Genomic DNA, 12,176 nt, shown 5'->3' with positions numbered 1-12,176 from the left:
GGTAATTACTGGCCGTTTTCGTGTTGGCTCCTTTGCTCTGAGCGAGCTTGTGAGAGAGTTCCCGTGTACTGGACCATGAAGGCCCAGGACTAAGACAGGTCCCCAAAAGGGGGGACCCCACCAACAAAGATTCTCTGACTGGCTGCGAGCACCAGGGCCAGCAGGAGCCAGTAGGAGGGGGGACCACACAGGGGAGGGGGTCTCGTGTGGACGCCTAAGATCTGACACCTGAACCTGCACTTAAAGGGCTTAGAACCACTTAGAACATAAAAGACACGAAGACACAGGACAGAAAGTGCAGCGATTCACGCGGATGTCCAGGAGAAGCCATAGAGACTTACGCGTTAATTAGTGACGGCTCTGAGTTCTGGGCCCTTGCCAAACCCAGGGACGCGGTCCCAGCCGACCTGCAGGAAGAGACCGACCTGGACCTAAGGCTTCAGAGAAGATTGTCGGGGTCCTTCAGATGTGGCAGGGATTTGAGGTGCAGGTTACCTTGGGTTGTTTTTTTTAAATTATCATCTTCATTTTCCCTGTACTGCTGTGGAAAACAGCTGCTTCTCTGAGACATCTCTGTGGAAAGTATCATGTCAGAGAAATAGGTTTCCTGCTGCCCATCGTGGCCCAGCCCCAAATGCAGAAACACAAGGTTTGCAGCTGGCTGGAGCTGAAGTGATGGGGGGCCCACCGCTGTCCTCTCACCCAGCAAGGCTGTGGGGCGCTCCCCCGCCCTCCCCTCACCAGTTTCACACAAACCTCGCCCTCCGTCTGCTTTCCGCTGCCCCTCTGGGGCTGTGTCCCACACTTCTTCTTCACTGCTCCTTTGTCCCAAGTCTGTCTTCAGCTGCAGACCAGCGCATGCTGCCCTGACCCTGGTTGGTGGGCTCCGCCTCTTCCCGAGCACCCCTGGCGGGTGCGCTCACACCCCTCTGCTGCCCGAGCGAGCATCTGGTAATCGAGTGTCTCCCAGACCTGAACAATAAGCAGACACTGTCTCAAGGAAAAGCAACTGAGGCTGATTGCACGTCTGTGGACCCCAGTTTAAGAACACGGGCTTAACCCCACGTCCTAGTTCCTAGAAAATGTATTTCAATCCCAAATGGGCACAGCAAAAGAGAAGCTTTATACTTTTGGTCAGGAGAATTGAACTTTTGCTTATCATTAAAATGACCAAAAAATAATTTGATTCTCAGTAACAGGTGCCCATTTTTGGAACGATGGGCGGATGCCTGCCCAGTGGTGACTTACTAGTTGATGACACTGGGAGTGTGGGATGCTGTGCACCCCAGGGCTCAGGGCAGAAAACAAAAGACCCATTTTGTTCTGGGAATCAGAGATTTTAGAGTAAATTGATGTCAGGCAACAAATCAAGCCTCTTTGTTTTAAAGACTGGAAACCGGCGCCCCCGGGGCTGCGGTCTCTGCTCCACGTCACACAGTTCACGGGGCGAGGCCTGTTCTTTCTCCCAGTTCATCGTCTTCTGCAAAGACTATGTAGGTCGGTCCTGCCTGGTTGTCAGCCCTCAGCGGAGCGCCCCCCGGCTCCCCTATCTGGGAATAACCTGAAATCCCCACCCTCTGTGTGTGTGGCAGGTGCCAGACCCCAAGGCCTTGGCACCCCACTTCCAGGGGTTACGATCACCATGGTTACAGTCAGCTGGTGCGTGACGAAGCCCGTTCACCTCCGTCCTCGCCCCCCGCCCGTGACCCCGCGAGGAAGCACATGCAGCCTCAGCCCCGTCCCCAGGAAAGAGAATCGAGGTTCAAGTGGTGAGAGTACTGACCGCTCAGACTGCTGCTTCTGGAATTCTGACTGTTCAGGAGCAGATGATCTCAACAAGAGGAGAAAGCAGGAAGAAGCGGGAAGAGGAAGAGGGAGGAAGGGAGAGACGGAAAACAGCGAGAAGTCGGTCGCACAGGGGATGCTCCAGTGAGCTCAGGGGTTTAAAAGTCTAACTAGAATGTTCATTCTTCAGTCATTCAGCCTGGCCGTGGACCGCATGCCGGGCAGGTGCCAGTCACCAGGCTGGGTCTCAAGGAGACTCTGACTTGCACACAGTGGTCTGAGCGGCAGACCCCACCCTGGACCCCAAGCCTGAGCCACCTGGGAAATTAGAGCTGGAAGTTGCAGGTCCTGATAGCAAGTCAAACCCAGAGCTGAGCCAGCCTCTGGGCATCGGCGCTGGGAAGCCTGCGGGGGTTTCCTTTGTGTGTTTAACTTCTGACCCGTCTGATTTTGGCCCACGGGGCCTCCTGGCCTGTCTCGTCCCCAGCTTCATCCCCCCCGGAACAGAATGCCCTCAGGTTTTGGTTTGTCTGTCAGACTGGGTGGGCCCCTCTCGGGTGAGGGGTGCTGTCAGCGCCCAGGGCCCGGGCCTGGCTGAGGTGCGATGGGCCCATCGAAGCCTCCTGGCGCCTCTGCCCGCATCGGATCAGGGTGCGTCGCCTGCAGGACCAGATGGCTCTCAGACCAGCCTTCGGGCCTCAGGTGTATGCACACTGGCTCTGCTCTTCATGGGTGAAAAGTCACGCTCAGGCCTGGCTGGCCACGGGGCCCCGCTGGAAAAATTCCAGGAGCGTCATGTAGGCAGATGGTGTTCGTCCCCACCTGCACGGACGGCCCTGCCTGTGGTCCTGTGAGGTCCGGGCCCCACCAGGCCCACGTGTGCTGGTCCTACATGGGGCTGCGTCCTGAATATCTCAGGGAGACAAGACTGGTTGGGGGCCCGGAGGAAGACTGGAGGCCTGGGGAGTGATGGTGGCAGCAGCAGTGAGCGCGGCCGCACCACAGAGCCCTGGTCGTGGCTGTGCGGCTGTAGATTCTCCGTGTCTGATCTCATGTCCCCTCGTCACAGCCTGTGAGGCAGGAGCTCGGCCTTGCGCCCAGCCTGGGCAGCAGAGGAGGGACACCGAACTCTGAAACAGTCATTTCAAATTTCAGAGCAGGGCAGACTTCAGCCCCCTGACCCAGAGCCGCCCCCGGAATACTTGACTTCTTTCCCTTTAGAAAATCTTGTCTACAGCCAGAGCCTGCGGGGGTCATAGACGTGCCTCGGAATTATTTAGAAGCCGCCGCCTCAAGAACGTAATTATGGTTGGGACCAAAGCATTCAGACAGCTCAGGTGACGGGGTCGAGAAACAACACACCCACGTTAATAGTTGCTGGCTTTGAGGTGAGTGTGGAAGGGGCGTGACCTCGGGGGTGCGGACACAGTTCCAGGTGGGGCTGTGAGCCCCCGACTCCCCCCTCCAGTGCCGCCTGCAGGACAAAGTGGCCGGGGTGGGGCGGTGCGGGGGCGTATGGACGGCGCCCATAGCGCCCGGCAGCTGCTCGTGGGCCGCCCGGGGCGGCTGCTGCCCCGGAACTCCAGCCCAGGCCTCTGTCTGCTACCTTCTTCAGCTGGGGGACCGCCTCTCACGGCCGGGTGGAGCCACAGCGGTTCTTTTTTGAGATGACGCCAGGCGCGGGCTGGGTGCGCCCGGCCCCTTCTCACACGGCTCTCTGCCTGGGAGCCACCCCTGCCCCTCCCCGTCTTCCTCCGAGTGACACGCCCCCCTGAGGTGCATCACCTGTCCCGTCAGGCTCCTGAGGACAGGTAGGAGGGACGACAGGCCGGGAGATGCCAGGAGGTGTCGGCAGGTGTGTGGCTGGTTCGCCAAGCCCTCAGTGCCCGTGTGTCTGAAGAGTCTCCTGGGTCCTGAGGCCCCGCACACAGGCAGCCCTTCTGAAGGAACTGAGTGATGATCAGGTTTACAGACGGCTCCTTCTCAGCCAAAACACAGGCGGTTCGGGGCAAGCTGGCATTTGACTAACGTAGAGTGTGGAGAGAACGAAGCACACGGCACTTTTCGCCCCTCGGGGGCGCCTCCCTCAGCCCCCGCCGTCTCCTGGGACTCGGCAGGGCTGCCGGCAGGTCCGCGGCTCAGTGCCACTGCTGCCCCTTCCTGAGTGGGAACAGAGGTGACGGGGCAGGGGCCGCGTCCGTCCACGCTGCACACAGCCCCTCTGCACGACCCCTGCTTGCCTGCCCATACGGCCAATACCACAAAGGACCAGAGTGAATGCACTTACATCACCCTGCCTCCACGCTGCCTAGAATCCACCTGGAGAGAAAGATGGACACAGCGAAAAGAACAGTTATTACCCAAACCGTATGACTCTGACTCTGACAGTTGGGAGTTCGGAGAAGGGCGGTCTCCAGCTGAGGGGGGCATCTGGAAAGCCTGGATCCAATCTGAGCCGCGCAGCCCTGGGGCGGTGTCAGGGATGTCACAGTCCCTGAACTGGGAGGACAGGGTCCTGGCACCGCGGGGACAGGCGCACAAAAGGAAGCTGTCTGAAATACAACCAGAGAGGACTGGAGCACGAGAGGCACCGGAAACCCAGGCGGGCGGGCTGACCCAGGCGGCAGGGCAGGGCTGCCCAGCCCACGTGTCCCTGTGCAGGTTCAGTCCCACCTCCCACCTCCTGCAGAAACGGGAGAAAGGGCGCAGACAGAAGTGCTTTCCTTTGGGTCAGCTGCCTCTTGGCTTCTCATCACTAATTCCCCAAAATTCAGCCCAGTGGCCATTCCACCGATGACTGGAACCAGCAATGTCTCAGAACAGCCACGCAGCGTCCGCCCACCGGGGCACAGCCAGGAAGGCGGCCCCCGTGAGCCTGCAGCCTCACTGTGTCCGGATCTGATAATAGCTAATTCCACCAAATATTAGAGGGGCTCACATTTAATTAAGGAGTGGCCCTTTGTATGCTCCAGACTGGAGGTCCCCACGGCCCCAAAGTCAAAAGAAGAACCCTAGGGGAACAAGCCAGTCTTTTCTTATTTCCTCTGCCGAGCTGCTCCCCTCCTGGAATGCAATTATGGGAACAAATAAAATGGCTTAACTCGACTCCCCTGTGGGGCAGCCAGCTCTCTGCTGATAAAACCAGTTGTGTGGGCAATCATTCAATGAGAAATCTAATATTTAACTAAATTTAATAGTCTGCTGCCTTGGTGCCATTCTGCGGAGGGTGGAATATCAGTGCAGAGGGACTCGCTATTCAGACGCTGTCTGTGGAGGCCACGTGCGATTAGGGCGTGATGTGCGCTCCTGCCCGAAGCCGCGGCTCCAAGGTCCGGGAAGTGGCCAAGCCGTGTTTGGTGGCAAGTCTGCGTTAACTCCAGGCCTGCCCGGCTCGCAGGGCGCGGCAGAGCACAGCGGCCGCAGCGTGGAGTCTCTCCTGCAGGACCAGCAGGCGAGATCACCGCTGTCAGAAACAGCGAGTCCCAAGGCCATGCGGGGAGAGAAGAGCGAGTCGTGGCCAACCTCAAGAGGCTGTTCTTTCCTCTTTCACTGAAGTGCGGGCATTGGGCCGGCCCACCTGGAGCCCTGCCCGGCCCCCGGAAGCAGAGGCTCAGCGCCGCCTCCCCGACGGCACAGGCCCTGCCCTTGGCAGTGAAGACGTTCCTCCGGTGCTTCTGCTGACCCCTCATCCTGGCAGATTTCCTTTTCTCTACTCGGACCCATGGCCGCGCACCCTGGGCCCCTTACCTGTCTCTACCCGGCTTACCTCGTAGGCAGGCAGAGAGGCAGGGCCAGACCGCAGCCTGGGGGGCTGAGGCTTCCTGAAGCCCCATAAGATCCATCCTCTGGCTCCTGCGATACACCTGCGTTTGGGTAGCATCAGTGCATTTCCTCAGTTCCCGGAATTAACTGAATCGTAACTTGGTGTCTCATTAGTCCTTCCAGCACTGGAAACTTTTCTCTCAACTTAGTGAATATGTATTTTGGTTTCATTTTGGTTTGCCTTCTGCGGGAAGCACTGGTTCATAATCAGCCCTCAGTTGCTTCAACTCTTACCCACCAAGAGGTCCAACACCGGGACCCTCTGAGAGCCTCAGGCTTCCTGAAACACCCAGGAGGGCCTCTCAGTCTTTTCTAGGTTCTTCTCCATCAGAGACCTTCTTGGGGCTGTGAAGGAGGGGGCATGTGGAAACAGGAAAGACGGGGCAAAACCCAACCTCAACCACTGTGAAGATGAGTCATTTCCAAGATATGAATCAGATTTCCATAAACAGATCTACGCATGTTCCTGGAAACTAGCACATTTTGTCCCTGGGATGGGACTGAATGCCTGTGCCTTGGATGGGCGCTGGAGGGGAGGCAGCTAGCCAAATGACCAAATCGCTTGGAGTTGTTAAGTGTACCTGGGGAGGGGTACTTCAGGTGGGTGGTCAGGGCTTCCTTTTGAGGAGGTGACTTTGACTTGATGGAGGAGAGGGAGCCAGCAACATACATAGGACAGCAAGTGCAAGGGCCCTGAGGTAGCGAAGAGCTTGAAAAATGCTATTCTTTTCATTATCTTGTGCAGCTCCCTTCTAATCTTCCCACCCCATAAATATGAATGGAACATGGAGAATAAACAGTCACTATTTCATAAGCCAACTTCTCTTCACTACTGTGTGTGCCTGGAATGCTGTGTTAAAGGTGGAGGGCATTTGGACTCAGGGAAGCGTGTGCTGTCTCTGCTCGTTAGGCGTGCCGGCAGGCAGAGGGGCGTGCACACCACGCTGGGGTCGGGCGTCCCCTCCCTGACACACATGTGACCGCCAGGCAGAGGGTGCCGTCTCTGGGCCGCGTCTCCTGGTCTCGGAGTTGAGGTCCAGTCTGCTTGGACCTCATGCACGTCCCTTGCAGGCGCAGCTGTCCTTTCCAGCTTGGTACAAAGGACACCACTTCTTGTGTGATGTGGGGGGGGGGGGTCCAACTTCAGATTTTTAAAACTCTGCCCACGTGAAAGCTAGTTTCACCATTTCTCCCCTCACGTGTTCATCAAAGCGATACATCCAAAGCCGTGTCCAGCAACTTGTAAAACATTCTCTGTTTTGTTTATTTGCTTGTCCCAAGCCCTGGGGACTTTCACCTGACTCTGGTCCTGCTCAGAAGCCGTCCCCGAGTCCTTGAGCCATGTTGGTAGGGCAGGTGGCCTGACAGGTAAAACCCTGAGTGGTGACTCACCGGCAGGGCCTCAAGGCGCACACACCTCACAGCACCCGTTCCTAAAGGCACTTCTCATGGGGGATGGTTGTGAGATTCATTTATTCTTTAAAATGTTGGGGAATGTTTCAGAGTGACTTGTCCAGCCAAAGGTCGAGCCCCTTGAAGACAGAATTTCCTTTCAAACGAACCACAAGTTGTCCCCACAGGTAGGGTGGCGGTGAGAAAGGAGAAGCCGAACAGGTCCTGTTCCGTGTTGGACGGTGGAGCAAGGCGGGGGGCCATCTCCGCAGGAGAGCAGTGGCGTGGGCTGATGCGGGGAGAGGGACACTGGGGGCCTTTGTGCGTTATTACAGCCTCAGGAGCGAAGAGCCAGTGCGTCTAAGGTGCAGATCAGGATGGAGCCGCCTGTCTGACTCGGAGCGAGAAGGGCCAGGGCCCCCGCTCTGCAGACGCGGCTCCTGGGGCCCACTGTCAGCTCCAGCGACCGTCCACACCCAGGTCTCCAAAGCCAGACCACCTTACGGTTAGGACAGAGATCTGAATCCGTCCACTTTCCCAGAAGGTGTCACCAGGTCCCACTCCAGCTTCTGCTGTCTTTTCCATGCTGGTGTTGTGGCCGCTCTGTTTGGAAAGCCCCTTGGTCTGACAGATACGTGAAGCTCGCTTCCCCAAACCAGCAGTCTGGAGATCAGACATGCCCAAACCGACCCGTGTCCGTGGGAAAGGCCATGGGTAAGGCCGTGGGTGGCGAACATCGCTGGGGGCAGGCGCGCCGGCCACCCGCCTGATCTGCACTGTCTCTCCCCTCGTCCCGTGACCCAGCACGCCATCTCGGCTCTGCCTTCCTTGGTTCCTGCAGGGGAAGAAGCATGTGTCCCCTGCAGGGCCGAGGCGGGCGTGAGTGACAGGCGGCACTCGAGCACTCGGGGCTTCAGTAAGTGGTTGCTGATGCTAGATGTGTCATTTTTTTTCTTTCAGAAATGTTTGACCTAGAAACAAACGAACATGTGCAGAAAGCCGTGAACGACCGCCAGATGCCTAGAGTAGAATACAAGAAAATCGAGATTGACGATTACAGTAAGTGCCACGCTCCCTCCTCTGAACGGAGAACGGCCCGGCCCTGACGGCTGTGCTCCAGGGGCCCCCGGCCCCAGCGCAGGCTGCGTCCTCTGCAGGGCAGCGAGCGGGGGGCTCGGGGCTGACAGCTCGGCTCTGGGGACCCCAGAGCGCTGGCTGGAATCGGGCTCCCGTCTCCAGAGGGAGGCAGAGCCCTGGAGGCCTCCTCCTCTGCCCCCCCCCAGCCCACCCTGGTGCCTCCCTGCCCACCAGACATCTGCTCGTGCAAACCCCAAATGCAGAACGCCCCAAACCCATCTCCCACCTTCCCCTGTGCTGGGTCTCCCTCCACACTGCCCTTCTGTTTGTTGACTGGTTTCAAATAACTTAGATTTCAAACCGCAAAGTCATCTTTGAGTCGTCCGCTCAGGAACCATCTACCCTTCGTCCCTGCGGCTGGTAAACAGGCTTCCGCCTCTGAGCTGAGTCAGCAGGTCCCCAGGGATGGACGGGACAGCGCTGAGACTGACGAGGGCTTAGTGGCCTGAGCCCGTGTTTGCCGCCCCAGACCATCCCTGGGAGCTCTTTGTCTACCCGTCCCTTCAGCCGGACACCGGCTCACCACGCGGGACCGTGGGCCCTGGAGCACTATCCACACTCCTTGTTGGAGAAGACAGCCACACAACAGACTGTGAGTCCCTGGGGCAGGAACCTAGGCTCGCCACGTGGAACAAAATCAGACCCCGTCCACACAGGAGGTGTACGGCCCAGGAGCGCAGTGGCGAGCGGGAGCGGGGCCTGGGGTCCCGGGGAGCTTCCCAGGGAGGAGGGACCTGGTGGGCTTCCCGGCGTCGCTTTCAGTTGGCCTAGGAGCCTCTGGGGAGTCGGTCCGGAGGAGGGAGAGCAGGGTCAGTGCGGGAGGGGCGAGCGTCGTTCGTTGTGGGGTGTCGGGGGGCTGACACTGCTCCAGCCTCGGGATTGTCCCCGTCCAGCCGGAACCGGGGCCCCACAGTCCAGGACCGTCACCGGGCCCTGTAGCTGGGCCGCGTGGAGTCACTGTGTTGGGCCGTCTCTAAACATCGCTGGGGACGTGGGCAGGGTTATGTGCTCCCCTCCGACAGTCAGAAATGTCAGGAAACAGGATGTGCTGGAAATCCCCCTCTCCCGGCCCCACAGATGCAGGGACTTTCTCTTAAAATGGTCCACGTGTGGTCACTCGGATGAAGGGGGTGTTGTGGGAAATGAATACGGAAGGGTCCGAAGGCAGGAGAAGAAGTAAACTCCGGGAAAGCAGGAGTGGAGGCCGTGACGAGAAATGTGGTCATGCCCAGAGGGGCCTCAGCCCCACCGTCTCTCCGGGGTTTGGGTTTCTCTCGACTTCCGTGGGATGCACTCAGATCCCGCAGGACACACTGGAACCACAGGCAGCGTCGAGTGTCCAGGGAGCAGAACCCCGCTCGACTGACTTGCAGCACGTCAATCACGATCAAAAGAGAAGCTATAGATTAAGAAGAGCAAGACAGAAACTGGGACGTCTGCAGACGCCCGTCCTCAGGGCCCGGGGGGAACCACGGAACAGAAGGTGAGGGGCAGGAGGGACGCGGGTTCAGGCAGAAAATGAGGGCTCACGGGGCCCTCAGGAGCCCCAGCTCGACGGAATGAGAAGGAGAGGGCAACGCCTCCAGGAAGACGTGGCGAGCGGCCCCGTCGGAGCCCGCGCCGGGTTTCACTGGGGCAGAAACCAGCAACCCTGAGTCAGCCAGGCCTGAAACCCGCTCCCGCAGGCGGGGAGGGGACGCCTCTGCTGTGGACGATGCTGGCCTCTGATGGATGCAGCTGAACAACAGCTTGTTCACCTGAAGTGCCACCCGCTTCCCTGTGGGGCCGTTTCCTGCAAGGAGAGCTGCTCTGGCGGCCCAGGGGTATCCTGCTATGGGGAGCCCGATCGCTGAGACGGCACGTTCCAAGGAAATAGGTCCAGGCTGGGCTGCCCGCACGTATGGCGTCCGTGACTGGGACAAACTGCCGCACGAAACTTGGAACCCTGTGACTCAGACAGAGCCAGACGCACGAGAGCCTCAGGTCAACTGGATACTCGTCTTTGTGCCTTCCATTTACAAGGAAGAACCAAGAGGCAGGAGAACAAGATGACTTTGGATGGACAGTGGGTGGAGGGAGGGAGGGAGGGAAGGAGGGGGGAGGGGTGAACAGGCAAGCAAGCAACTCCCCCGTGCCCCCCCCCCGCCTTTGTCTCTGTCTGCAGACCTCACGAGGCTCTGTGACGTGCAGGGTCCCAGCGAAATGAAAAAGGGGGGCTTAGCACGCGGCAGAGCTTCACGCCCAGCCGGGGGCCCTTGCACAGGCCCCCATGCTGCACAGGTCGCGCTCCGGGAAGCCAGCGACCTCCCTGGTCAGATGCCCTCTCCCCGCCCTGCCCCGCCCCCACCAGCCCGTCTCTCTGCACCCTCCCTCCTCATTTTCTTCCACAGCCTTTGAGGCCAACTATGGTTCCTTTACAAGATCCCTTCCCACCCCCCAGCCCAGGGCCCCTCCTCCAATCCACTCAGCACCCCAGCTCACTCCGTGCAGGTTCCCAAATCCTGAAGCACTATGGGGTGCATGTCTCCCCCCTCCCCCAAAAAACGCAGGAAAGACCTTTAGAAACAAGTGACCCACTCCCCCCCACCCCTCCTGGCCACCGGAGTTTCCTTCCCATCGAGAGGTTTACTTGGCAGGTAGACGGGGCTGAAGGTGCAGCTGTGCGCAGGGCTGAGTCTGCACATCGCACTGCTGTGTCCCCGAGAAGCTGATGGATGTTGCACCACCGACCTGTTTTTGTTTTGTTATGCTTTGTTTTTCATTTAATGCTACCAGAGGCCCCGGCTTTCCGTAGGGCAGCAGTCCATCTCCAGGAACCTCTCTGAATGTATTCAGCCTGCTGGCGGCCAAGGTCTGCCCGTGGGCTCATCAGTGGCAGAAAGCCCAGACCATGTTTTATGGATATTTCAGTGATAAAGTCTCCTGTCCCTGGGCTATTGATCTAATTTGCAAGCCATTAACATTCATCCAGAATCAGTAATGAGACCCTGGTCAGCGCTGTCTGCTAAGCCATCCCCCAGCCTGGGGTGTATCTGTAGTAATTGCACGGAAAAAAGCCACTAATTCCAATTTAATTGCTAATCTGGGCTGTGGTTAATGTCAATAAACAATTTCTAACTTGGCCAGAAGGCTTGTTTGGGGAGGCACAGAAGAAAGCGGTGAGGGAAGCGCCCTCCTCCCTACCCGAGGAGACGCAGGTTGCCAACGGCCAGATCTGAAGGCCCTGGGGTGCCCGCCCCGCTTCAGCCCACACGCAGTGAGGCCCTCCTGCCCCGGCTCTGCACGGAGGGTCCCCACAGCTCTCAGCCTGTCCCTCTGGGCTGCTGCCCCCGCCTCACCCTGCCCCCTGCCCGCAGTCTTTTCCTCTCCCCGTCCCCACAGCCCCCAGCAGCCCTCCCCACTCACTCAGTGTGGCAGCAGTGCCCCCCTACGCCCCCCCCCCGCCACCTCGCAGAGAGAGCCGCACGCTGCCCTGGGGGCTGCTTTTCTCCTTGCCTGGAGTGCTGTCCTCAGCAGGCGCTCAGGGTGGCCCTCGCGTTTCTGTTTGTCAACGCACACCTGTTTGCAAGACTGCATTTAAGCTGCAGATGGAGAAACTAAGCCTTGAAGAGATGAGGTGCTTTGTCCAAGTGCAGCCTGAGCCTGAGTCACTCTGTCTGGAGGGGAGGCCCAGCCGCGCCCCCTCCAGAGCGCCTGTCTCCCAGGCCCCGGGCCCTCCCCGGGAAGGGCCCCCCACGGCCAGCGCCCTCCTGCCCCCTCCTTCCTGGCCGACCTGCCCCCCTAACGTGTGGCCTGTGTTCTCTCTCCACCTAGACTTGCCGGTTCAGATCCTCAAGCCAGCGGTCTTCTCCGACACCGCGCACTACCCCTTGCTGCTGGTGGTGTGAGTATCTCAGCGGGAAAGGCTCAGGCTCAGAAGGTGACGAGCGGGAGTGTGGTCTTCTTGCCGCAAGCGCAAAGCTCAAAACAGTTTAGCTCGTCCTTTCTATGACTGCCCGTGGCCCCAGACGTTAGAGGAAGGCAGGGCTGTGTCCCCCTCA

The 12,176-nt window shown here is 59.0% G+C and overlaps 1 protein-coding gene across 5 annotated transcripts in view; it reads left to right on the top strand.

Annotated features, from left to right (window-relative positions):
* The window catches only part of DPP6 (dipeptidyl peptidase like 6), an 846,041-nt gene that overhangs the window by 817,203 nt on the left and 16,662 nt on the right, over positions 1-12,176 (top strand). For all 5 annotated transcript variants that reach the window (XM_032483043.1, XM_032483045.1, XM_032483041.1 and 2 more), the window contains exons 18-19: positions 7,960-8,058; positions 11,950-12,019. In XM_032483043.1, the coding sequence (XP_032338934.1) occupies positions 7,960-8,058; positions 11,950-12,019 (169 nt within the window). The remainder of the gene's footprint in view (positions 1-7,959; positions 8,059-11,949; positions 12,020-12,176) is intronic.

This window comes from Camelus ferus, chromosome 7 (genome assembly GCF_009834535.1).
Source record: "Camelus ferus isolate YT-003-E chromosome 7, BCGSAC_Cfer_1.0, whole genome shotgun sequence".
In the NCBI taxonomy this organism is placed as follows: Eukaryota; Metazoa; Chordata; class Mammalia; order Artiodactyla; family Camelidae; genus Camelus; species Camelus ferus.
This window is presented reverse-complemented; position numbering and strand designations above follow the sequence as displayed.